Source organism: Hirundo rustica, chromosome 9, assembly GCF_015227805.2.
Source record: "Hirundo rustica isolate bHirRus1 chromosome 9, bHirRus1.pri.v3, whole genome shotgun sequence".
NCBI classification, from domain to species: domain Eukaryota; kingdom Metazoa; phylum Chordata; class Aves; order Passeriformes; family Hirundinidae; genus Hirundo; species Hirundo rustica.
Window position 1 is genome coordinate 14,139,958 of NC_053458.1, and position 25,174 is coordinate 14,165,131.

At 41.9% G+C, this 25,174-nt stretch overlaps 2 protein-coding genes across 4 annotated transcripts in view; one reads left to right on the top strand and one right to left on the bottom strand.

The window, feature by feature from the left end:
- Positions 1-23,285, top strand: part of DNASE2B (deoxyribonuclease 2 beta) — a 31,125-nt gene extending 7,840 nt beyond the window's left edge. Inside the window, exons 2-8 of one of the 3 annotated variants that reach the window (XM_058421744.1) lie at positions 11,046-11,126; positions 13,623-13,774; positions 17,258-17,435; positions 18,689-18,770; positions 19,773-19,934; positions 21,439-21,636; positions 22,193-23,285. In XM_058421744.1, coding sequence (XP_058277727.1) covers positions 13,662-13,774; positions 17,258-17,435; positions 18,689-18,770; positions 19,773-19,934; positions 21,439-21,636; positions 22,193-22,548 — 1,089 coding nt within the window. In that variant the 5' untranslated portion in view covers positions 11,046-11,126; positions 13,623-13,661 and the 3' untranslated portion in view covers positions 22,549-23,285. Of the gene's footprint in view, positions 1-10,986; positions 11,127-13,455; positions 13,775-17,257; positions 17,436-18,688; positions 18,771-19,772; positions 19,935-21,438; positions 21,637-22,192 lie in introns of those variants that run through there. The other 2 variants (XM_040072925.2, XM_058421743.1) reach the window with 2 other exon arrangements.
- On the bottom strand, positions 5,791-13,512 carry LOC120756556 (uricase-like). The gene is made up of 8 exons (XM_040073068.1): positions 13,436-13,512; positions 12,126-12,390; positions 11,228-11,344; positions 11,028-11,106; positions 7,714-7,900; positions 7,111-7,234; positions 6,699-6,782; positions 5,791-5,928 (listed from the first exon to the last, which is right to left on the bottom strand). The coding sequence occupies exons 1-8, from the start codon at positions 13,510-13,512 to the stop codon at positions 5,791-5,793; spliced, it is 1,071 nt and encodes a 356-aa protein (XP_039929002.1).
- Positions 23,286-25,174: the final 1,889 nt, after the last annotated feature.

Genomic DNA, 25,174 nt, shown 5'->3' on the forward strand with positions numbered 1-25,174 from the left:
TATATGTGCCTGCAGCTGAGAGAGCCCCTCTTCCTTAAAAGCCCTGCCTGTGCCCTGGTGCTGGTTAAACTGCCAGCCTCTGCCTGCTCAGCTGATACAGGGGCTGAGCCTGATGATGCTCTTGGCTTTCACACTGAATCACAATTTAGAGAGTGCCCTTCTCCTGGAGGCAGCTTTAAGGAATAAAGCAGGGCTGAACTCCCCTCCCCTGCTGTCTGTTAGCACAAAAACAGTCGTGCTGCAGCCAAGGTCTGCCCTGTCCTTCCTCTCTCCTAATACCAGAAGTGTGTATCCATCAGGATCTTTCATACATGTTTAAAATTATTTCAGAGCATTTCAATATGCCTGTTCTGGTATGATGAGTGTGAAATATATTGGAATGGTTCATCAGCTGTGGTCACTCTCAAGCTGTGGATACACAACATGGCATGTTCTCTTTGCATCCAAACAGAGCCAAGTACCACACATAAAGCACATGTAAGGCAACTGTCAGCAGTGGGATCTGTGGCAGTACCTGTCCACCAGGATCATTTTCTCAACCCAGAAAAAAATTGTGCTGGCTACTTGCTGTTGTCTCCCATCCCTGCATATTGTTCCCAGTTTTTTCTAACGTGCTGCGCTTGATCAGTTTGTAGAAGATTCTTTGCCCACATAATTATAAGACAAGATTCATCAGCTGTAACAAAGGGAGTGGGCCCCCATGCATCATTCCTGGTTAGAAATGGCCCTGGCAAAATGTTTCATTAGGCTGTCACTGTCAGGGATTAATTGCTAAATGAACTCTACCTTCTTTTTCCTGCTTTTCGAATTCTACCAAATCCTTTCACTCTTCCTTTTTCTAAAAATCAGCATTTAATTGAACTTTTGTCTTCAACAATCTTTCTACCATCACACTTAAGTTACAGTGACAGTTATTTTAAAATCATAGGATCTTATTTTCTATAAGTCTGGGAGAAGCTGCAAATTTATTTCTCATTTTTTTAGTGGCAATATTTTCCAAAATTTAAAGGCTGAGTCTGAGTAGGACCAGAAGAATATTACCTTACATTGTCTTAATTCTGTTTTTTTACTTCCAAGTCGGAACAGCAGTTCCTTCTTTTCTAGGAATAGCTTTTGGCCCAAAAATCATGTGGGAGATGAAATGACTGTAAATGTGCATGTGGGGGATGTAACAATCACTGGCTCATAAGCAGCAGAGTGAGCACTGCAGAGGAGGGTCAGCTCTACTCTCTCCTTTACCTTGGGCCACTTACACAGGCAATGGATTGGCTTCTTCATCAAACAAGAGGACTTGGTGCTTGGAGATGTCATCCAAGAGCTCTCACCCATGTCCCATTCCATCACCTCTGTTACTCAGTTTGGACAGCAGTTTCCCCAGGGGGAGTGCTGAGGACAGTGGCTGTCATTAGCCCACTGGCAGGGGCAGTGTCCATTGGAAGAATGGGCAGGCTGATTTAATAAGTAGCTTTCATTCCTATTGGGAAAGTCTGTCTGCTTTTTGATAATGTAACAAGGTCACTACATTAGTTTTGCTTAGTCCCTATTATTAGGGAATTGATTTGGTGATGTTCATTTGGGTCTTCAATGTGTGTTCAATTCCCAGAATGACATTGGTTGGTAGTTGCTATCAGTCTGGGGAATGCAGCCTCAGGCACCTGGAGAGCCCAAGGGAGGCACCTTGAAGACTGTAAGTGGTTCTTGGTCTCCATGTGAGAGTTTCATTGCTGCTGAAGCTGCTGGTGAGGACTGGAGGCCACTGCTGTATTTATATGCTGCTCTCATGAGCATCCTTGCTGAAGGAGCAGTCAGCAGTTGCAACTGCTGTATCACCAGCTGATCTGCTGATAAGGCAGCAGCAGTATCTTGGCATTGGCAAACTTGCATTCATCTCAGGATGTTCTCTTCCCTTTTTTGGCTGATTGCTATAATCCAGCTGCCCCTCTATAGAGAACACTCTTTGCTCCTTACTATATTGAGGATGCCTCTGATTTTAGCAGCTGAATTTTATCAGAAAAGGGAGGGAAGGCTCATCATTTGCACTGGTCTTTTGGATTCAAGAGTAACACTGCTTTTGTCTTGTCCTAGTGGAAGGAGGAAGGAAATCAAAGTAAGGAACTTGTGGCTGAGTTTGTTCACAAGCTGGTGGCCAAACCGTGGGGAGAGAAGTGTGGAAATGGGTGTGTGCCTGCGTGTAGCAACCCTGTTTCACAAGGACACTCTTCAAATTCCCTTCTCCCTTCTGCATAAATAACACACACCAGTTTGCCTAGGCTTTCCTACCTGGAAGTATGTGTGTCTAGAGGACTTGAAAACGTTGCAGGAGTATGAGACCATGAGAACTTGAATTCTTGTCTTTTTCGGTCGGATGTAATGTAGACATTCATTCCTAATGCCACACTTGAGAAGTGGCAGAAGCTCTCCACAGTACTCAGGTGCTCTGGTTTCTGTTGTATTTCCCTCTGAATCAAAGGTTTCTCTACTCCCTCATTTATCTAATTTTGAGCCTCTCCAATATTGTTTGGGTTGTTTTTGTTTGTTTGTTTGTTTTAGCAACAACTAACCCCAGATCGTGGTTTTTTCTGATGTGATTGCCATAGATTAGTCATACAGCAGCTGATCTAGTAAGTGTCATTTATGTGTATTTTGTACACATATATGTGTGTATATGCATGCATGCACTTGGGTACTTGTGTGTGTCTTTCTCAGTCTGCTATGAATGGTGAAGCTCTCAGAAAACATTTTATATTTTAGCTGACATGTGAGCTGACATTTTTGATCCAATAACTGGAAACATTTAATATGTTTCCTTTCTAGATACAGCTGTGCACTTTCCAGGAGGGATATGGCTGGTTGCTGTACATAAAAAAATAGTGGTATTTTAAATTCAGAAGGGGTTTTTTGAGATTTTTAGCCAGAAACAGTTTTGGTCACTTTAAGTAATTCAGCTCAACTTAGAGTCAGGATTAGGTACTCTTGATAAAAGCAAGGTTCAATTAAGAAAGGAAGAAGACAACTTTAAGGAAGAAAAAACGTAGCTGTAATAGCCAATAAAAACTGGCAGGTTTAAATGTATATTGGAAAGCAGGTAGCAATATATATAGAATAATACAGTCAGGGAAGACAGATGACTTGTGCTGACCCTGTCATTGACATCTGCTCTCTGTTTTAGGTACTGGCTGATGAGTTTAGCTGGTACATTTTATCTGTGTGACCTTAGTTGTGTGTGGAGCATGATGAGCAGCTGAGGTGGGCTGTGTTGGACTCTCCTGGGCAGTTATCGGAATTGAACAGAAACAGGATGGGAAAGAATCAAAGACTAAAAAGATAACATGTTTGTGCACTTGAAATATCTTGCTTCTTCAGCTCCTGTGAACTTCTGGGATGTAGCCCAGGACCAGCAAGGTTCATGTTATCAGCAAGAAGTTGTATTTTAAACAGCAATTTTACAATCTGCTAGCTGCTGCTCATTTTCATCAAGTGTGATGTCGTCAGCAAAGCATCGCAGCTGCTTCTGAGTAAAATGCAGTAAGCAACTTGAATAGCTCCTTAGGACAGCAACTGAAAAAAACATCTGTCTCAGGGGAATTAATGCAAGTCCATCATGGAGACTGAATCTAATGAAGCCAATGGGAATTTGGTCAGATACCAGGCCCAAGTGAGTCTGGCTGACTCACATTTTCAAGAATGATTTATGCCACTGTTATCTTCCTCTAGTTGCCATATGGGAAATTTGGGCTGCTTCCGATTGCCTGAGTACTTTCTTTAGAAGCGATCTGCCCACGTAAGTGACTCAGGTTTGCAGTGCTGGGTGGAGCTGCACTGAGATGCTCTAAACACAGTGAATGTCTGCATGTCTGTGGAGGTTTGTACAAAGCACACTGAACGAACGTGCGTGTGCTTGTTACCACAGGAGAGGCTCAGTAAACAACTGCTCGCTGCTTTGTGTCTTCATTCTGCCATGGAGGTTAGCCCACCACTGCTGGAACCACCACCTTGCAGGGCCACAAATGAAGCACAAAGAGTAACGAAAGAAACCTTGTGCCTAATGCAATAAATTTCTTAGAAGGTAAAAGGAAGTTGGTTGTGCGGATCTACCTTGTTTCAGAAAGAGGTTAATGCTGAAATGTTCAGTAAGATTCTTTTTCATCTATTGGTAGCGAAGTGTCATTTGGAAGATTGGTCACTTTTTGAGGTGAAACTGGATGAATTAAAATAGTTCTTTTACTTACAGTATTCACATTTATATATAAGTAGTAAATAGTAAAAAGCTAGTTTGTTTTTTGATGTTGCTCTTTATTTGCCTTTAAAAGATACATTAATAAATTAAAAGCACCTAGAAGTGACAGAAGTAGCAAGACATAAGCCCGCAACTACAATACAACACCATCTAAGAAGGTAAGCGAGAACATCCCCAGGAAAAGCTAGAAGTGTTGTAAATAAAGCTTTCAGAATTGGCTAGTGACCAGAGAATATCTTAGCTGGGACAGCTTCACTCCATGGTGTCATTTTCCTGTTGTTCAGGAGATAGCTCAGGCTGGTGGACCGTTCTTCCCTTGCATCTGTTATGCCGTGCTCATCAAGGCGAGTTTCTATCTTGCAAAGCACCTAAAAAATGTCACACAGAGCAGGACACCTCCCCCGTTTTTGGTGCCTGTGAATTTAATGATTGTACCCAGAGCAATGCTGCATATATGCCAAACTCAGGAGGCATAAAGGCAACTTAACTGCAGTTTTTAGCCGTTACTTTGGGCACTTCCCATTCAATTTGTACTCTGTCACATGGAGTCTGTGAAAATGACGTGGTGAAAATGAGAGCAAGGGTTAGAAGCTGTTGGAAGCTGAGCAGGATTCCTGTTGCAAATGTGGTAGCCACAGTTTATGAGATGAGAATCATTGACTGTATTGTTTTATCTTAATGTTCAAAGCTATTACCTGGGGTAACTAAAGTAAAATATGACAGATAAAATAATTATCTGTCTGTCTAGTTTTCTCCCTACCCCTCCCAAATGTAATAGGGCTACGTAGGTTGACTCCCGCCTGCTCAGAAGTCATGACAAGATTATTAGACCAAGGAAAACTATTTAATTAAACCTACAGAGATAGCCCAAACCCTCAAATCACCTCAGTGATTAATGTGAAGTACTACAGTAACGATAGTCTGATGAGTAGCAGTAGCAGTCATGCAGTCAGAATACATGCAGAGAAAGTAGTCAACAGCTGTAACTATTCACACCACAAAGGAGATATGAAAGATGCCTTTTTTTATTATTTCTGTTTCTCATTTCCTGCACAAAGAAATCCTGATTCTGACTGATTCCCTGTTCAGTCACTGGGTCAGAACCTCAGCTCTGTAGATCAGTATGGCATCAAGGGGTCATGACAGGTTATGTCAATTAAACAGCAGGTCTCGTGCCTGTATATTCATTTTACTGAAGAAATGTTATTTAAGAGAGTATAGAGATTTCCTGATTTTACATCTCAAAAACATGTTACAGACATCAAATTAATTGTTTTATTAAAAGGTCTGAGAATAGCTAGTTTAAAAATTAATTTACTATAATGTTTCCAGCTGGGATTTTCCAAAGAGCTTAGGGCACTTCAGTCTGCAATGACACTGGAATTCAGGGACAGATTTGATTTCTGATTTCCTGAGGGTCCTTCATAAATCCCATGTTCAGGAGTTCATAGAGGAAAAAGTAGTCAGCAATGGAAGAGGCCAATAAGGAGTAAACATTGATAGGAAAGCCATGCTATTAAGTTTATCAGGAAGGTTGAGTATAGCCAAGAGGTTTAGTTTCCCTGGGCAGCTGCCAGTCCAAACTGACATTTCCTGTCATCTCTCAGCATGTGGCCTTGTGCTTCAAAAAACTTCTTCCGGCCAAGTGTGCAAGCGCAGGAGCCATAAGGAGCTTCCACTGGAACCAAAACCTGAGGGGGATGAGCACAAACACAAAGGTTATGTTTGAGGGATGTACCAGCAGAAGATGCAGCTATTCACCTCATAAAATCATGCCCAGACCCTTTCTCTCTTTTACAAACATCAGTATGTTATGACAAGTCAGACATTATGACAAGTCAAAGTGGATCTATAATGTCTACCTGAAGGGGGTAAAGGATAGGAGAGCACAGTAGCTGAATCACAAGACTTTGGAGGGAGACTAGAGCATAAGCAGATTATAGATGTTGATGTCAAATGGAATAATGCAATTTTTCTCTTTCATGTAACAAGCTTTCAGCTGGACCTAGCTGGCAGCTAGAGCAGCTGTGGAGGGAGGAGCAAATACATCTCACTCCCAACCTCTTGCCCTCTGCCTGATCCCAGGCTTGCACCTCATCCAATGTTGGACCAATCTGGGATGCCACAGTGCATTCTGCTTGGGTAAAATGCGCAGGTTGACACTATAATTGAGAATCAAGTTCAGTGGAGAAAACAGGAATGATTTTTCAGAGACAGTCTCCTGTTACAGATCCTTTTGATGTTCAGAGTATTGCACTTGACCTTTAGCTTTTATCAATAACACAAGAAGACAATTATTTATCCTCCTTTTGTAATCAGTGTAAGTGGTTTTTAGAGTCAATGGGGAGCTTTTACTGGTACTGGGAGAAGAAAGTTTGTTCACTTTATTTCATGTAGAATTGCTGCTATGCTGAGTATTTCTAAAGAGGGCAGTCAAGTTGTGTTTGAAGCATTTACTTACTTCTTTGTCATTGGTCAAGCCTAGATTCTTCATGTCTACAACATTATAAAAAGTGTTGTTCAAGACGACTTCTATGACCTGTACCTGAAATCATGAAAATGGATGAGACAATGAATTAGGGACAAGGACCTTTTCAGTCAACAGCCTGGCAGGCTTTTCACTCTGTGTAAAAAATGCCACCCCCCAGTACAATTGATGAAATGCAATCTAGTGAACATGTGTAGCACACTTTTCAATTCTATTCAAGTGCTGCCAAGAACTGAGTGATGTTCTCCCCCACTGTGTTCCCAGCTGGGGAATTTCCAGTCTTAGAACTGACTGAGGAAATAACAGTCTCATGTTGGTCTTCTCAGTGGTGCATTTAACATTCACTACTGTTGAAGTAAGACAGCATTAGGAGGAAAGAAGATACCTGTGACACCCTGGAAAGGACAAGCATCTGGATACAGTTGACAGTTTTCTGGTAAGAGGGTGAATATTCCCCACAGTCAGGTGGTCCGGCAAAGGCTTCAAGGATACATTCACGGATTTTCTTCCTAGAGGTAACACAGGTTCTTACAAAACCTTGTATCAGCTGTCTCTGCTTAGATCTATAATGCTCTACTGTGGGGTGGTTTTGTTTATATTTTGCATGTCTTTCTGACAAATATATAGCCCATGGGATTTTGTGGAACAACAATTTGTCCTGTCACCCAAATTCTGTTTCCCCACCCCGACCAGATATATAATTCACAAATAGGTTTTGTTAAAACTATTTAACAAATTATTTTATTTTCCTAAAGTGTACTGAGCTGAACTGTTCATTTGAATCCTGTCCAATGATGTACCCTCAGAGAGAGGAGTACCCCTAAGACATGCTTCTCACCCTTCCTGACAAGATCTTAGTGCTGCCACTGAGACCTGTGAGTGGCTGGTGCACAGCAGCTGTGGATCCGGCCCTTAGACCCTCTGTATTGTTTAGAGGGACTTTGTGAGTACAGACTGGGAAATTATTATTACTTGATAGAACATATACCATATGCAGTTAAAGTCAAAATCCTTGCATTCGCCGTATGACCATTTGCAGAAGAGCTCTCCACATAGAATCCTGTCATGCCTTTCAGGAAGTGTGGTATGTTCATTCTTATAGAAGCCTTCAAATCCAGACTGTGTTGTCTTCATAAGTTTCAAGTCCTTAATTCCAGCAAAGACAATCAGAGGACCTGTGATTGAAAATTACAAGAAAATATGAACTTCTTTTTACGCAAAAAAAGAAACCTTTGGGCACATACTTGCATTGACAGCTCCAGAGCCAGAAAGCAGACAATAACTTTCTGCACACTGATATTGGCAGAAAGATCAGAAACAAGACAGAAACTCCTGAAGACGGCCTCAATCTAGAAAACGGAGAATCCCATCAAGTGATCTGCAGTTAAAGAAAACTGAGGATAGATTTTTAATCTCACTTACTTGGAAATGTGACATGTTGGGTTGGCTCGTGCTGATGTCATTTTTCTAAAGGGAAATGAAATAGGCTACCAGTGCTGTGATGTACAGTGAGAGGTGTGGTGCCTTTTCCAAGAACACAGACAAATGTAAAAATTCTCTGTATAAAGACAGAGCCTCGGTCTGTAATTTGCTTTAGATACCCATCCTGTTGGGAGTTTTGCATCTCTGAGAATGAGAGCCTGGAGCCAATGCAAATCCCTGCAGTTCAGCTAATGAACAGGAACTGGTACTGATACAGATACCACCCACAGGTTCAAACTGACAGTGGCTTTGCTCTTAGCCACTATTTATAAAATGAGCTGTTGAGGATCACTGCTGCAGGGGTGGATCATTGTCTTCTAAAGAACAAGCAGTTGTGACCTGAACTTTTTCTTCTGACACAGCTTTTGAATGGCAGCTATTTCAATTTCAAGCAGTCAGTCATTTAGAGCACACCAAGATGGTAACTGAAAATTTCACTGACCAGAGCTGCCAAAAAGCTGATTCAGAAAAGAGGAACTTCACAGCATGCAGGCTCATTCAGGGCCTGTGCAGGTAGTCAGTGCCTGAAGCCCAAGCTGCTGCTTTTGTGCTGCTCTTGGTGCTCACACTAGCTAGTTCAAAATTAATCCTTGCATATGTCCAGTGCGTAGCAATCTTGCCTTGGATTTGGAAGACCGACTTTCGTCTTTAAATGATGTCTTTGAAGGAATTTATATTGAAAATAATCCCGCCATGGTAGACATTTCTAAATTGCATGGTTGTTTTGAGGTTTGGGTGTTTTTAAACTGCTCTGTGACTGGATACTATTGAAACTGTATCTTATTTACTTCTTTTGTTGTTTATATTCATTATTGTTTTTGAATGAGACTAAGGAGGTGTATCTATCATTTTACCTGTCCCCTTGTTATTTACTAAAGCTTTAAAAAAGAGACTGATTATTCTGGGGTTTGTACAGATCTAGAATAATTCATCACTTGGATATAAGACTGTGACACACAGGTATTAATATAGTGCAGAGATATTAGTTATATTATATTAATATCAGTGAACTTGGACAGATAGTAATCTCATATTCAAATACTTAGACTTGTTTGAAAGAGCTCCTTGCAACAAAAGATTGACTGAAAGGCTGGCTGTGCAGCAGTCAACTTGAAACTCGCTCCAAAGGACACAGCACCAGGGAGAGTTTCCAAGGTGGACAGCTCATGCTGTGCTTTTTGTGCTCATGCTGTCTTCAGTTGACAAATTTTAATTCTATTAATTTACTTACAATGTTTTGAGTTTCCAAAAAACTCTGAGCCTTTTATCAGCTGCTATAATGGCAGTACTTAATTCTATTAAACTAGTGGTTTGTTTTGTTTTGTTTTGTTTTGTTTTGTTTTCATTATGAGAAAATTGTTAAAAGATAGGATTAACTGAGAAATGAACTCCCATGTCTGGCTGATAGGTGCATAGGAGGATGCTAAATTTAGAGAACATTCTCTTAGAAGAAAAATAAAAGTGATATGAAGATCTTCACTTTGGTTATTGTTCACCTAGGCAGGGAATTCTAAAGAAACAACTAAAAGGCTACATGAAAAGAAGTCTAAGAAGGAAAGGTGGTTTCTTCAGTAAGCCATAAAGGCTTTCTGTTTGTGTAGAATCTGAAGCTGCAGAACTGCATGTTTAATTTTCATGGTGATGAAAAATATAATACAATCTACATTAAGACAGCAGCTTTTCAAAAAAGTATAGACTTTTTAAATTCAGGTGTCTTTTTAAATGTTTTCCAGAAAATACAGTCAATACTGTTGAGGCTGCCAAAAGTACAGCAGTAGTTAACATTACTAGAAACATTAAAAAGGATGAAGCCAAGTGGCACTGGAGACTTGTACAGGCTTTCTCTGTTCTTTCAGCAGGAACACAGGGACAGTGCCCAGATGCACCTTTCAAAACACGTTTCCTGTCCACAGGTGAAAGTGGTCTTGCCGCTGGTTCTGGGTAGGGTGGGAAATAGTTCTAAGTTGCACTCATGTAGTATGCACAGGTACTGAACTAGTGCCTAAGCCCTCTAAAGCCATTGTGTGAAATGATATAGTGGCCTCAGCTCAGTTCCCAGTAATCCAGGAGATGTGTTAAACAAAACACCATCACAGTGAGACTGAACTCACTGAACTGAACTTGCGAGCTATAGCAAGTAGAGATAATTTTTACACTCCCTTTGGAATACCAATTCATGGACAGACAGCTGAGCCTGAAAGCCCATCTTTTAGGTATCACAAAATTCTTGGTCAAGCCAAATACTGCTTTGTTTGTGCATGGTGTGCAAAAATAGTATGCACACTCTAAAGTATTTTCATGTGAAAAATGGTTCACATATAGACCTGAGTGCTCACAATGTTCAAGCTAGTCTGGCTTGCAGCCATGAAATTGCTTTCTTAGAAATAAAATCAGGGCATGTTGACAGAGGTTTGAAAATTACTGCAAACCAGGCAATTGGCCTGCAGCAGTGTGGTATCGGGTAAGGATCATAGGAGACTGCAGGTTATAGTAGAAGGTAGAAAAGTAAGCAGCCTGCTCTCAGAAGGCTGTTAAATCCTGTGGCAAGATGTATGTAACAGTTCTGCTGGATGTGCTGTTGTAACCATCCATGTTTGCGATATACATACGAATGTGAGCTATGTTAATTCTTCAGCCACGTCTCAGAGATCAAGAACGTCAAAATGACACTATAAAAATATTCTTTGGTTTAGACCTCTGGAGCAGTTTGGCTGTGCCCTAAGGCCTGTAACACCCGTAGCTATCTCTAAAGCCTTCTTCATCTCTCATTGGCAGAAGTATTTACAGAGAAGTAGGGGACGTTGACAGTTCTTTTCTCACCATTCCGGCACTGCTCAGCTTCACAGAAGCGGATCCCATCAGGAACACATATGAATGAGTGGATGTGGGGAACGCCATCCTGCAGTTTAGAGCAGACATGTAAGTAAAAGTGCCATAAATATTGTGTTTGAAAACAGGAGCTATAAGAGTGAGGAATGGGTACAGCATAAACAAGTGGAATGTATTAGTATTTTAGGTACCTCGTGCAGACGTTGCCATGGTACTTCTTGAACGTAGGTTTTGACGTATGCCACTTGGCAAAATGTTGTCATGAAGTGATTGCAGATATCTATAGCAAACTCTTCTAAACTTGGGATCTAAGGCAGCAAAAAGTATTATTAGAAGGAAGCAATTACCTCATGTACAAAAGTAGATTTTTCTGGTTGTTCTAAGTATTTGGGAAGAATCAGTGTGCTTATGTACACATTTCTCTTATTTCTCGCTTGGCTTACTGTGCCCAGTCATTTGACCAGCTTGCAGCATATGCTGCAAATAGCAGCTACAGTTGTGTCAAAAAAAATCTCCCATTCTGTGCTACAGTGAGCTGCAGTCCTTGGACTGAGAGAAACTGCTGCAGGAGTCCTATGCTTTGAGGATATAATGCTGAAATAATAATTTATCATGATTATTCTGACTGATATGATGATATTATAATTAAGAATACAGGGTAAAGATGGGATTTCGTTATGGAGAAATTCAGTGCTAAAGATTGTCATTACAATACACACAGTTGATGGCAGTAAGAGCACAGAAGAATTAAGAGGAGTCTCATACTTTGAGACCTTCTGTTTAAAAATACTAGATAGGAATTATACAGGATTATGGGCTATAAAATAGTAATAATAAAAAAAGAGATGGCTTTTATACGACAAATCTGCAAAAAGCCAGTTCTAGCTCTTGAGGGGAAAAAAAGGCTTTGGAAGACTAAGAAAGAGTCCACAGGACAGGCAGTGGAGGAGGAAAACTTTCAAATCACTGAAAATTGCTGGTACTGATCTGATGTGCCAATTGAAAATAAGAAATTAATACAGCAAATACTTCCAAATGAAGTTGTGAGAAACAGCAAGGCTAGTTAAAAAATAAGTTAAAAAAAAATACCCCATTTTTTTTGGCCAACACGAGGACAATATTCTTTATGGTGTCTGTAGGTATCACAAGAGAATTGTTTCCTTCCAGGTACTCCTGAGGAGAAGTCAGCCGGAGATGTGTACACACTTCCACTTCTTTAACAAAATGCTTCTTTCCCTCTCTATGAAGGCGAAGGAACTTAATTGTATTCTTGCCATATTCACAGTTGAGGACTTCAAGGTCCTTGATCTGCAAAGAAAACCATGTGGCAGTTGTAAAGAAATGCAGTGGAAGCCTGAGTTATGCTGTCATGAAACAATGTCAATGAAACAAACAGTGCTTATGCCTTTATTTTTGTAGTTACCTGTATTAATGAGAATATTTTCATTATAAATTGCAGAGTCCTGATGGGAAGAAAAAATGCTTTAGGAGAGTATTATTATATTAGTAGCAGCTGTGATAAAATTTTAAAATTTTCTGGGGGACAGATTATAGACCAGAAGTCACAGTGAACTAGTCTCTCATTTGTCATCTGTGAATGTCCTGACTTTCACTGAGTCTCTTCTCTGGGATCATTGGTTTTGTTTGCATCAAGCCCTAAGTTTTACCTGCTCCTGTCAAACACACCCCACTAACACATCTCTTACAGTGTTGGAGAGGCTGTACTAGTAAGGTGACAAAATTCTGCAAAGGTTGTGAGGATTTCGGTTGTGGTAAAATATGCAGAGCTCGTTGTACTAGACTTTCCACGAGACTGAAATCAACAACTGAATCAATCAACTGAAATCAACTGTATCAACAACTTTTAATGTAAATCAGCCCCTTTTCATGTAGGCATAATGAGAAGGGAGAAAGAGCATTTTCCCCACCAAAATATAAATTGAAGCTTTTTATGTGTGAGTTGCTAAAAGATTATCAGATGTGAAATTGCTCAGTTCAGACATGTTTGTTCCCCAGAGAAATGCTAATGCACTTTAAAAATAGTTGTAAACAGCGTTAGCTAGTTGTAAGTCAGTTCCTTTGGTTCGGAGACCAGAGCGTTTCTCCGGCTCAGTCCCAGGGGCTCGGTTCCAAGGGGGGACTGAGGGCACTGACCGGGAACCCCTTCTGCGGGCCAAGGGCTGGGCGGAGAAGCTGCAAATGAGGTCGTTTTGCTTGTCTGAACACCAGGGGTTTTTTCAGATAGCTGTGAAAAAATTTGTACGTCAGTCACGGAGCACTAGAAAGAAAACAAAAAGGGTTTCGGTATCTGCAAGTTGGAGCTTTTTTAAAGCAGAATACCATGAATACTCTAAATAGTATTTTTTTTTTTTTGTCCTGTTCTTTGTCAAAAGCGTAACTTGTCGACTGTCATTTTGTTGCCCAAAGAAATCGTGAGCAGTTTCCGGCGGCTCCCCGGAGCCCTTTCCCCGGCCATGGCCGTCCGTGCTGCGGGCCCGGTTTCCCGGGCTGGCTGCGGGTTCCGGGCCGTGCTCCCTATCCGTGGGCAGGAGCTGACAGCTAACACAGCACAACTTCTCCTTTTAGAGCCGCTCGGGGCTCGCCCTGCGCAGCCGGGAAACCAAAATGCCTGCGGGATCTGCGTGGTGCCGGCCCGCTTTGCTCTTACTTCTCTCCTCCGTGCCCCTGCGGGCCGCTGAGATCTCCTGCAGGAATGAAGACGGGGAGACGGTGGATTGGTGAGTGAATACCTTGCAGGAGAGAAATGCTGGGCGAGTAAATAAAAACATTGAGATTAAACCGCGGGAATGGGTGGGTCACCGAGGAGCGATGCAAAGGCAATCGTTGTTTCGGCACTGTTTGCCTGCGAGCAGTGGCTGAATGCTGCGTTTGAAAAACCTGGGATTAGTTATTGAAATCTGACATTTCCCTGAACCAACCACCGTGCTGCATCATGACTAAGTGCAGAGTAATCGAATAATCACGGTTTTACACAGCGTTCATGTCTCACGATCAAAGGGAGCGCAGCCTGTGTTGGGTGCCAGGGCTGCGCTCGCCAGCGGCAGCGCCGGGGGCGCGGCCGGGCCCGGGAAGCGCCGAGCGGGGAAAGCAAAGCGCCCGCACCCCCTCGGCCCGGGGCTGGGCAGCGGCACAGGGGCCCCGTCCCTTGCTGCCGGCACTCGGGGGCAGCGGAGGCCGAGCCGGCCCGGGGCTGGCGGCAGCAGCGTGGCCTGTGCGCCGTGACTGGAGCAGGAGGCGCTTCGTGCCCGGAGCCGCCGTCACGGTACCGCCGGTGACGTCCCGCTGCCAGCGGCGAGCCCGGCTTCGGGAATTAAATGGTTAATTGGATTAATGCGCTTTCAAGATGAAAAGGCGGGAAGTACAGTTGCGTACTATCCAGCCCAGATTTTAAAAGTGAAATGAGGGCTCTTTAAAAAGAGCACGTAAGCTTCCTGAAGATAAGTATCAAGCAATTTCAAAAGAAAAATGTTTTTCTTGTGAACAACGATTAGTTTGGATACACGTGCTAAAGAAGTCTGCCTGTCCCTTTCCTTGCACACAGAGCTAACTGCAGGGAAGGCAGCGTGCTCCTCACGCCACGGGCAGGAGCACAAAGCTGGCTTTGTGGCAAAGCTCACTGTTGGCCATAGCATCAAATGTTTGAGGGTCTAATCCATCCCTATGACTTGTCACCTTTGCCAAGGCCCTTCTGGATAATGTAATTTTTCAGGAATCAGACTCTTAGTTGGTGTAGCTACCCAGGAACTTAAAGGTATGAGATATTTCATTTCTCCCAAAACCGGAATTATTCCTTGCAGAATGAGGGGGCTTGTGAAAAGAAACAAACACAAAACCCTAAACAAACAAAAAACCAATCAAACAAAAACCACAGACCTGTATATATGCAAGCTGTCCATTTCTTAAATGAAGACAGTTTTGGTATTAACATTTTCAGAGAAATTCTTGGAAGGCTGGGGCTAGGAGTAATTGACCTGTGCCTCTGTGTGAATGCCAGTGACGTGGGGCCTGTTCCAGGGAGGGAACTTGGGTGTCTGCACAGGCAAATCCATGTTCCCTTTCACAAATTTGGCAGGTAGGACAGGGGGGGTTTCCTTTTCAATATGCCCTGATCAAAAGAAGAGAAAGTTGCCTGTCTGCTGGGGTCACCCTGGTTTATTGAGAAGAAAGAGTCAGCCTTTGGATTCTGGATTTGGTTGCTATGAAGTTGACAGGAGAAGCAAAACTGAAACTGCTGAGGAGAGCCTCCTCTTAAAACAAGATGTCAATGCCCTTTCAAAAAAACAACACTGCATTATTTTTAGTTAGCAAGAGGTTTATGTGAGTTCCTGCTATGCAGTGCTTTATCCTGCAGTATTCCACAATTACTCAGTATTCACACACCCTTCATTTGCCACCGAACCAGAGGAATCCACTTGCTTTATCTGACCCGATCCCATCTGTGCTCCCCAGCTGCACTGGCGGCTCCTCCCACACGCAGTACCTGGGCGGGCAGAAGTCTCCCGTGTTTTCATTTCACTCGGGATCTCATCCCACAATCCTCGCTGCACCTCCCACAGGGGCACCAGAGCAAATGGCCATAGGATCGGCTCTCTGAGGAGGGCAGGGTCTTTCCTTTATTCAGCTAAACTCACTGTATTCTGCGGGAAGCCTTCCATGCAAATACAACCCAAACTATGCTTTCTGAGAAATGTGAGTCAAGGACTTAAGGCACCATGCACGTTGTTTGTTTGGGCTTTTTTTAAGAGTGTGGGGAGGAAGGGAAGAAGTAAAGATGTGATTCTTGCTTGTACGTTGTGTTCAGTCACAAGCAAACAATGTGACAATGCCAATCCGGTCTAAGCGGATTTGATTTTTCTTGGTTCTCAGGAAAATAACTTTTACTCTGTTCCCACAAATGCATAAGTTCTTGAGAAATTTACTGTGCATGAATAGCAGTAAAGACGTTATACAACTCTAATTGGTAATACACTCCGCTGGCTTTCTGCAGAGCCAAAGCATCTATCCACTGGGAATTGGCAGGCAGTTTCCCAATAGCTCAATGACTAGCATTTCATAGGCATACCTGCTAAGGTGGATTCGTCAGATGCAAGGCTGTAAACACTTCCAGAGCATAAATCTTTCAGTAGGTTTTAAAGTAGTTTGGAACGGCTTCATCTACTAATTCCTGGATCAGCCCTTACTACTGTAACTGCTGCTATTCCTCTCCTTTCCAAATCTTCATTTCAAATCTTTGTTTCAAATAAAGGGATTGTTGTGACTCCTGGTGCATGTATAGGCACAGAGCACTCTCCCCAGCCTAGTTGTATAAATCACTTTCTTCCCTGTGATCTGTCACCAGAAATTATTTCTCCTGAGGTACTTTAGGGAGATCATTCAATCAGTAGCAATGTAGGCGGACTACCAGGACCACCACTGGTGTGTGTTTTTCTTCTGCCTGTACATTTCCCATGGATTAAATGTTCTTCTCTTGCAAAGTGTTTTCCTGCCAGTTCTTACCTGTGTTTGGAGATGTCTTTTGTGACTTGAGCCTGTAAGTCAGCTGGGCAAGGTTTATTCCTCCTGATATTTGAGGGGTTACACACAGGCTGCATTTTTGTTAAATAGCATAGATTGAAAATAATGCCACTCGGTCCTTACTGTTGACATTAATAGCAAATTACTCAATTACAGCCCTCAGAGAAAGTGGCTGAGTTAATTACATTGTGATTAATCCCATAGACTTGTACACTGGGAAAACTTGTTTACTTTATCAGGAAGCTTACTATGAACTGAGTAATTTACTGACAATATTGAGTACTTTACAATTTTGAAGAGATTTGTATTCCTGGCTAATGGTTTGAAAATTTCCAGTCTGTAACAGTTCATCAGAGTGCAAGTCTGTTATGGAAGGTAGGATTGGGACTACATTTTATCACTCTGCTTTATACTTATTTTGTGACTGTGATACATATAAACATAATATAATGCATTTTTTAATTTCAATACCTAATTTTATCTATTACATATAAAGCCATATTTATATAATATATAAATTGTTTGACTGGGGGGAATGTTAGACAGGGTTTGGGATCAGAATCAGTAGGAACAGGGATTTCATGGACTCAACCAAGGCTACCTCAAATTCTTCAGCAGTAACAACAGCAGTCTGGCCACAGCAACAGGAGTGGTGGTAAAAAACCAATGGCTCTTCACTGTTGCAGGTTCGCTCTTTATAAGCTGCCAAAACATGCCAAAGGCCAGATTCCCTTGCTGGGACTGGAATACCTGTACATGGATGCCCTGGCTCCGCAGTGGCAGCTTGGTAAATACCTCATCAACATGACACAGGGTGCTCTGGGACGAACACTGCAGCAGCTGTATGAGACGTATAAATCCAAGGCAAGTGACTTTCCATTTTTGTTAGTGTGCTTACTTGATTTTATATGCAGATGACATGAAAGCAGCCAAAATAGGCATGTAAGGCCAGGCCTGACCGATAGATCTGCTGAAACACATAGAGGGGAGCAGCACCTTGACAGCTGGGCAGATTATTTGCAGTTTTGGCTACAAGTAGGAATAATCCTCAAACTTCTAATTTCTAGTCAAGCTTTTCATATAGTTAGAGTATTGTCCATCAAAAAAAAAGTGTTTGTACATTCTCCCTTTGTCTTCTTTTCTGCAACTCATGTTGAGGAACATCTGAAGTTCTAAATTCAAACCAAGGTCAATGGTAATTGTTACAGACACTTGTCCTAAGCCCCACTACGTGCATGTTTTTCATACTCTGACTCAAATCAAATCTGGGTTTTCATTGTCCCCCTGAAATTACTGTGACTGCTCCAGCAGTGATTTGCTGCCTGTTGGCCTTCTTTTCTGCTCCCATGCTCAGACACCTCACATTTGTGTGAAGTGATTGTAAAATATCATGGGATGTCCCTATAATTATTTTTTCCCATCTGTGTGGTATTGTTGGGAGTATGGGTGTGTCTTTGCCTTTCTCCTGTGGTTTTGTGGTAGGGTGCAATCAATTTGTATGTAGAAGAGACTCCCAGAAGTCACGCAAATGTTGGCAGTCCAGAAAACTATCCTATGCCAGGTCTTACTGTAGCTTCAATAAACTGTTTACAAGCTCATAGTATTTTGGGAGGGGAAGCATGTCCCAATTCCTTTGAAGTTCTCCATTCAGGGGAAATAAGGTGTGGCCATATGCAAATATTTTTGCAAAAAGGCTTTAATTGCTTGCCCTTCATAAGAGCAGTTGTCATGTCTATTTTTACTCAGCAAATATTTTTACCGGATCTGATTGCTAAATCAGAGAGAGGCCCAAAAATCAGAGTGGAACTTCTCTGCAAGGAAGTGCCCACTAAACCCATATAAACTGGCTTAGCAAGCATATTCAGCCCTAGGGAAAGGGCTACTGCAGTGAGTGAGAGAACTTCCACTTCATGTCAGCTGAGGCCCTAACGCTGAGTCTTTGGGTTTATTTTACTGTAATGTCTGTGGAGACTGTGTCAGCTGAACTGGGAGCAGGATTAGGCTGGTGGTGTTTACACAGAGAAATCCTGAATTCTTTCTTCTGTTCCCAGCAGATGTTTGCTTAAATGCCTTCCTTTTATTGAATGTCATGTTTCTAAATGTGTGTTTCCCTGCAGACGAACACCACTGCATATGCGATATACAACGACGAGACCCCTGTATCAGACTCCAAAGGGTCGAAACATGGACACACCAAAGGTACAGGGAGAGTCCCAAACTACTATTTTCTCCTTTCTGAAGTTGTGGATAGCATCTACTTGTCTGTCTGTTTGTTTATCTGCATATCTAAAATTCCTGCCTAAAGCAAAACTGAAGAGTGATTTGCATGGTGTGTGGTTTTTGTAGTTTCCTATGCTGCAGCTTCTGTTTTGGTTTTGCTCTGCCTGTGCTGTGTGAAGGATCTTGGAGCTTATGGGCTCTTTGAGTTGAAGAGTTGAAATGAATACAGATCCTTTTAACACCATTCTGTGCCTGATGGCAAAGCAGTACAAGATGTGAAGAGAAAGGTGCCCTGAACAGAAACCCCTCCAAACTTTCTGGGACAAGAAACTTCTGCCAAGGTCATGGAAGCACTGTAGGATGTAGTTAAAGAAAATCGAGACTTTAAATAAGTCTAAACTTCAGTGGAGTTTAAATGTTCCACTGTGGAAGCAGATGGAGCTTGCCCGGCCTGACACGGAAATGAGCACATTTTGCAGGACTGTATTTTCAGGCTGCAGCAATGGGCACGGCTCAGGAGCCATGATCCACCCTGGAGGGGAGAAGTATAGCCTGTGTCTCTGCTGCTTTCGCATGGGGGACAGTTTGGTCTGGGAAAGGAGACGTGGTGTTGAGAGAATCTGTTTCCCCTTATCCAGTGAATATTTGAAGTGAAGAAAGATGAGTGATGTAGAGAGAGTCACAACCACTAAATCATCAGAACTCTTGAACACAAAATTTGAGCAGAGGAAGGGGGCGTGAAAAGATTTTTTTTCAAATAAAGCATGATGGCAGTTTGAGTTACGCAGGAAAGAACTGATGCAATTTTAATACAATATTAATGCCTCCTATGGTCTATTAACCTACTCTAGAACAGCTTACTGTCAACCTTAACACACTGAAATGTGGTATCTGCAGCAGCAAAACCAAAGTAGGGCACAGCTCTATCATCTTAGGGTTTTTTCCTCCTTAATTCATTTGCATTAACTTTTATTTTGACAGGATTTCTGTTCCTGGATAAATCACAAGGCTTCTGGGTGATTCACAGTGTGCCCCTGTTCCCTCCCATCCCTGAGGATGGTTATGGATATCCATCTACTGGGGAGTCCTTTGGACAGACAGCCATCTGTATAACCTTCAAATATGATCAGTTCATAGAAATAGGTATGAAAAGCTTCTCCCTCAGAAAGTCTTTGTCCCACCACACCTCTCTGATTGCTTTCCTTGAGGTTTCACCTCAAAAATTCCTTGTTCTTGACCTTTTTTTTGTCCCATTGGGAAACCAAGTGGGGCCTGAAAAGAGCATTCTTAGCTTTGTGTTTATCCAATGATTTCCTGCATGAATGTGGGAAGTTCACTCTTCCAGTCTGTTTTCATCTCCCCGTGGGAACTATCAAAATAATAATAGTCACAAGTGCATATCAAGAGTAAACTCAGTCCATGCAAACAAAATGCATTGGAAATACAAAGTAGGAAAATCATTTTTCACAGTAATAGCTCAGTCAGCAGCAGTCATCTGCTGTTCTAAAAATGTAAGGCAACCACTGTTTGAGCTGGAGTAGAAGCCTTGACTCATCAGAAATATGAAGTATGGAATAAATATCACCTAGAATTTTCCCAGATATTTCTTTGCCACAAAAATTGTCAATACTAAATATATAAAACCCCGAAAACCCAACAAAATATAGTTGCAAGATTCAGAACTATCTGGCAGTGATCACTGGTACTGGAATCCTGAGAAGGGACTATTGAAAGACATTATAAGACATGTTCTTCAACTCTTTTCACACTGTTTTTTCACTCTTTTCTCAGTTACAAACCTCAGATCATATTAATGAAAGACACACGCTGTTCAAATTGCCAAGCTGGCCTCAGAGCTATCTAACCCATGTTCCTGTTTGTGGAAACACATCTATGCATGTATTTAGCAGAAGAGGACAAAAAATGAGAGGCATATGCTAATGCTTTTCCTGCCTCATCCTCCCAGCTTCTGCTAATATGTGGTTCAGGGATTTCCTGAGCCAGAAAGACTGGAATGTTTCTGATGGACTGGTCTTCCATGAACTCACCTCATGAGCCCATTTGTTCCCTTCTGGTTTTGCTCTCCATGGTAAGGACTTCTACAGCTGAGCTGTGCATTGTTCAGAAAAGGAGATTTCTTCTGCAAATTCAATCCAGATGATGAAAGTCAAGTTCTGCTCTCCCTGAAATCAAACTAGACCCTTTGGCAGCTCCTTTGTTTGCATTTGGCTTGGCATCTGTAACTGACTGGAAACTACTCCTGTAAATACAGACAGGTTTGGATTTACACGTGATGTCTGAGTGCTCTGTGGCTGCAGAGCAGCTTGAAGATGAGCATGGGTGGAAGTGGCAGTGGACCAAGACCACCAGTTCACAGTTCTGCTAGAAATAATGAGGTGTAAGTGCAAAGCCTGAACATACTGTCCCAGCCAGTCTTTGTGCTGCAGGCCCAGTCAGAATACAAAGCAATACACAAATTCTTGGTTGCTAAAATAAGATACTTTGACACTTAACTCATCCAGGAGATAGGCTGTGAACATTAAGAAGGATTTAGGTTTTCTGTCCAAGATGGAACTTCGGTCTCTGGTTTGCTTTTCTTTAACCCATTTTAATTCTGCATGTGTTCATTTCTGTGGGTTTTTCTCAGACCAACAGATGCTGATTTATAATCCAGGAATCTACAGCTGTTCCATCCCTGACATCTTCCAAGCTGATCTCCCAAATCTCCAGAAACTCTGTGCAAAGTCCAGGCTGCCCTCAGCCCCCTTGCTCCACCTCTCCAAGCTCCAGTCAGCTCATGGGGAAACGTTTCTCCACTTTGCTAAGTCACACTTGTTCATAGATGGTAAGAGAACCTTTTGCTCTCTGTATAACACAGTCTCAGTTAATTCCTAAAATATGAATTAATAAATTATTTAAAAATTTATATTCTCTCTGAGGGGGAAAAAAGAAATTCAGCTTCAGAAATAAATGTAACAGAGGGCAAAGATGCTGTCCCATTCAAATGTTCTCTCAGCCCCACAAAGCAAAAAGCTGTCTGGTCCATCCTAAGGTATTCAACAATTAGACTTCCAGGAAAATTATGTTCCATTATTCAACAGTAACAACAAAGAAGAAATAGGGGGTTTGTATCCTCTGGGGTGTTTTTCTTATGAAGAAGACTTGCAATTGTTTTGTTATTTCCCTTTTTTCCTGCTGTTTATTTGTAGCAGGTTTTCTAGAAGGAGAAAAAGTAGATGTGAACTTCTGAAAAAGTCAAAATAAGGGGAGGGGGCAAAATTCCCTCTGTCTGACTTCATGCATTACAATGAAACGAGCATGATTTAGATTATGCTTTTCAGTCTATTCTTGAATGAAGGGACAGGAATCACTGATTGCCCACATCCTATGTTATTCCACAGATATCTATGTGGCCTGGATGGCTCAGGAACTGAAGACTGATTTGTTGGCTGAATCCTGGCAGCATTCTGGCAAAAAACTTTATTCAAATTGCTCTCTTGACTACCACGTCTACAACATAAACATAATAGGGGTGCCATTGAACTCCACCTTTCGCTCCATTAATGATCATTCCAAATGGGCTGTTTCAAGGAAATATGAAGATCAGTGGACATGTGTTGGAGACTTGAACCGTGCTGTCGAGCAAGCTTGGAGAAGTGGTGGGTTCATCTGTACCCAGAACAAACAGATCTACCAAGCCTTCAGGCATTTGATAGTCCACTATGAAAGCTGCACTTCTGCTCCCAGAGAGCTATAACCAGCCATTCCTCCCAACCAGCACAGCCCTTGCTGCGTGGGAAGTGTAGGAAATGTCTCCCTTGAATTGTATTTTCATTCTGCAAAGCAGCCCCGTGAGTTTCCAGGTGTGCCAGGCCATCCCCTTGTTAGCAGGGGGTGTGCAGGTGAAGGACAGCTGTTTTCCTGTGGTGTGGGGCCCTCAGGGTGTGTGTGTGGGCCCTGTTCTGCTCCCCTGGCTCCTCTCTGCATCCCCACCGGGATGGGACGGGAGGGACGCTGCTGCACGGGGCTGCACCAGAGCACATCCCTGTGAACACCCTGCATGGGCATCCCTGGGCACCTTGGGAGTGGGGCTGGACACGGGACAGGGGACAACAGAAACCCCTCTCATGAGCTGGGCTCTCAGGACTGGGCAGGTAGCAAGGGATAAATACCCCAAAATACTTCAAAATTGCCCTGGATTTCTGGTACTGTTGAGATAAATCCCAGCATTTCTGCTCAGCTTGGGCTGAGCCTATAAAAGCTGAGAAAATATGATCCAGATGAGTCCTCAAATCTGCTCATCTAGGGAGATGAGTAGATCTGAGGACAGGAAGGCCTCATTTTTACATGAATCATTTTTAGAGAATTAATGAACTTTAAATGATCTTTATATTATCTGTAACCAATAGCTTGGAAATATTTCTAGTGCTTTTATTCATGTACAGAATTTTTATAAGCAAATAAACATGTCCAAATTATGAATAAGCAAAATAAGGAGTAACAATGGTCTGTTTACATTCTCCCTCTTTCATCTGTATAGTTATTTGTGGTTGGTTACAATGTTTTGTAGCTGGCAAAGGAAAAATGGTGACAATTAGGAAAAAATGTAAAGAGGAGAATATATTTGAAGAAAGATGTTATTTAGCCTACATTTTCACATTGAAACAAATGTGGCTGTTAATTTTCAGAATCTCCAGTCCCAGACTTAGGACCTGAAGTTTGCATGGTCTTGTTATAAACACAAAGCTGATTTGCAAAATCCCAATACACTCTTGTGTTCAGATTTCAAAGTGTATCTGTGTTTAATATGTTCCAAAATATATTTATATGTTTCTATCTCCTTTTTTTTTTTTCTGAATTGCTAATATAAACTCCAGTCTGAAGATCTGGCTGTCCCACTGATATTTCTGTTTTGCTGTGTTCACAGTCCGTACCGCTGGTCCTTCACAGATGTAGGTGTAAAGAAATGCCCCACAACCACAAGAGGTTGCCAAAGATTTATTTCCCTTTTCACCCTGAACAATCAGCCAAACAATGAACTGTACAAAATGTCAAACAAATTAATTTCAGAAAACATTTCTGCATATTTCTTGAAGAGATAGAAATAATGTATGAGGCCTACAATAATGAAGGGAATTTTTCAAGAATAGGTTTAGTAATTAGCCAGTCTGGATCAAAGGTAGCTTGTAGCTTGAGTTTCATGGCTCAGTGAAAATAGTTTTGTTGCTTAGATATCCTGCAAGATTTTTTTTATTTTCTCTGCATATGACCCAATAACATTCGATAAATAATTTGTTTGACAATGTTCTTTCTCTGGTGCCTGTCAAATTGTTTTACATATTTACTTGTTGTTTTGCTAGCTGTAGTCAAGCAACACCTTTTGTGGTAGCAAAAATTGCCAGCGACACAGAACCATGGGATGGTAGGGCATCGCCGAGATAAGCCAAGACAAAATTAATTTCTCTTGCCTATCTTTTCACGGCAGACACTAACCTAACCTAACCTGCCTCTCTGAGCTCTTCTATCTTGCCCACAGCTTTGTGTAAGTACAACTTCAGTGTACAGGACTGGCAAGAAATTCTGCGCTGTAGACAGTGCTGGTGAGCTCACCACGTGTGTCAGAGAGCACCTAGGTCTGTGGCACAACCTGTATTTCTGGTAGTATTTTCAAATACTCAGGCACAGCATTTGGGTCACAGGGTTCAATAGCAAAGTCTCTGTCCCACTGGTTATCAAAACAGTGTTGCCAGCCTCCTGCTCCTCAGGCCAGAAGTCAGCAGTGCATCACTTGAAATAAGTGCTGATTGCTGTTCTTAATTATTTGGTCAATTAATAGCTGTCACAAAGTTTTACAAGACTACTTAAGCATTCCTCTTTCATTATACCTGAGACTGGTTGCCTCCATTTTAGCTGTAACTGAGGAGGCATGAAGCGCAGTGGGAAGATGCAGAGGAACAACTGTACCATACTACACTACAAGCATCTCAGCAGCCTGGCTGTGCACACACTCATTTCAGTGGTGTAGCAATAAAAAGGCTGCAGATCTGGTTCTCTTTTTTTGACTGTAAACAGCTTCAATTCAGTTTTGCTTTTGTTGTGTAACTTCTGTATTTGCATATCCTTGTATTTCTGCTACACGTGTTATGAAACATGGGCAGACTGTTTCCCAAAAGAGACTAATAATCAACAAAATAAACTGTATATATTTTTAAAGGGTTTGTAATTCTAAGGCTTTCCTTAAAGGCTTTCCTTAAATGAAAGACCATAAGCCACTTACTCAACCTCATATGCCCTCACAGCATGCCCTATGTGAAATATTAACTTTGTGCCCATTATATATATATATTTTAAAAAGTTTTGAAATTTAAAATACGCTGTTTTAT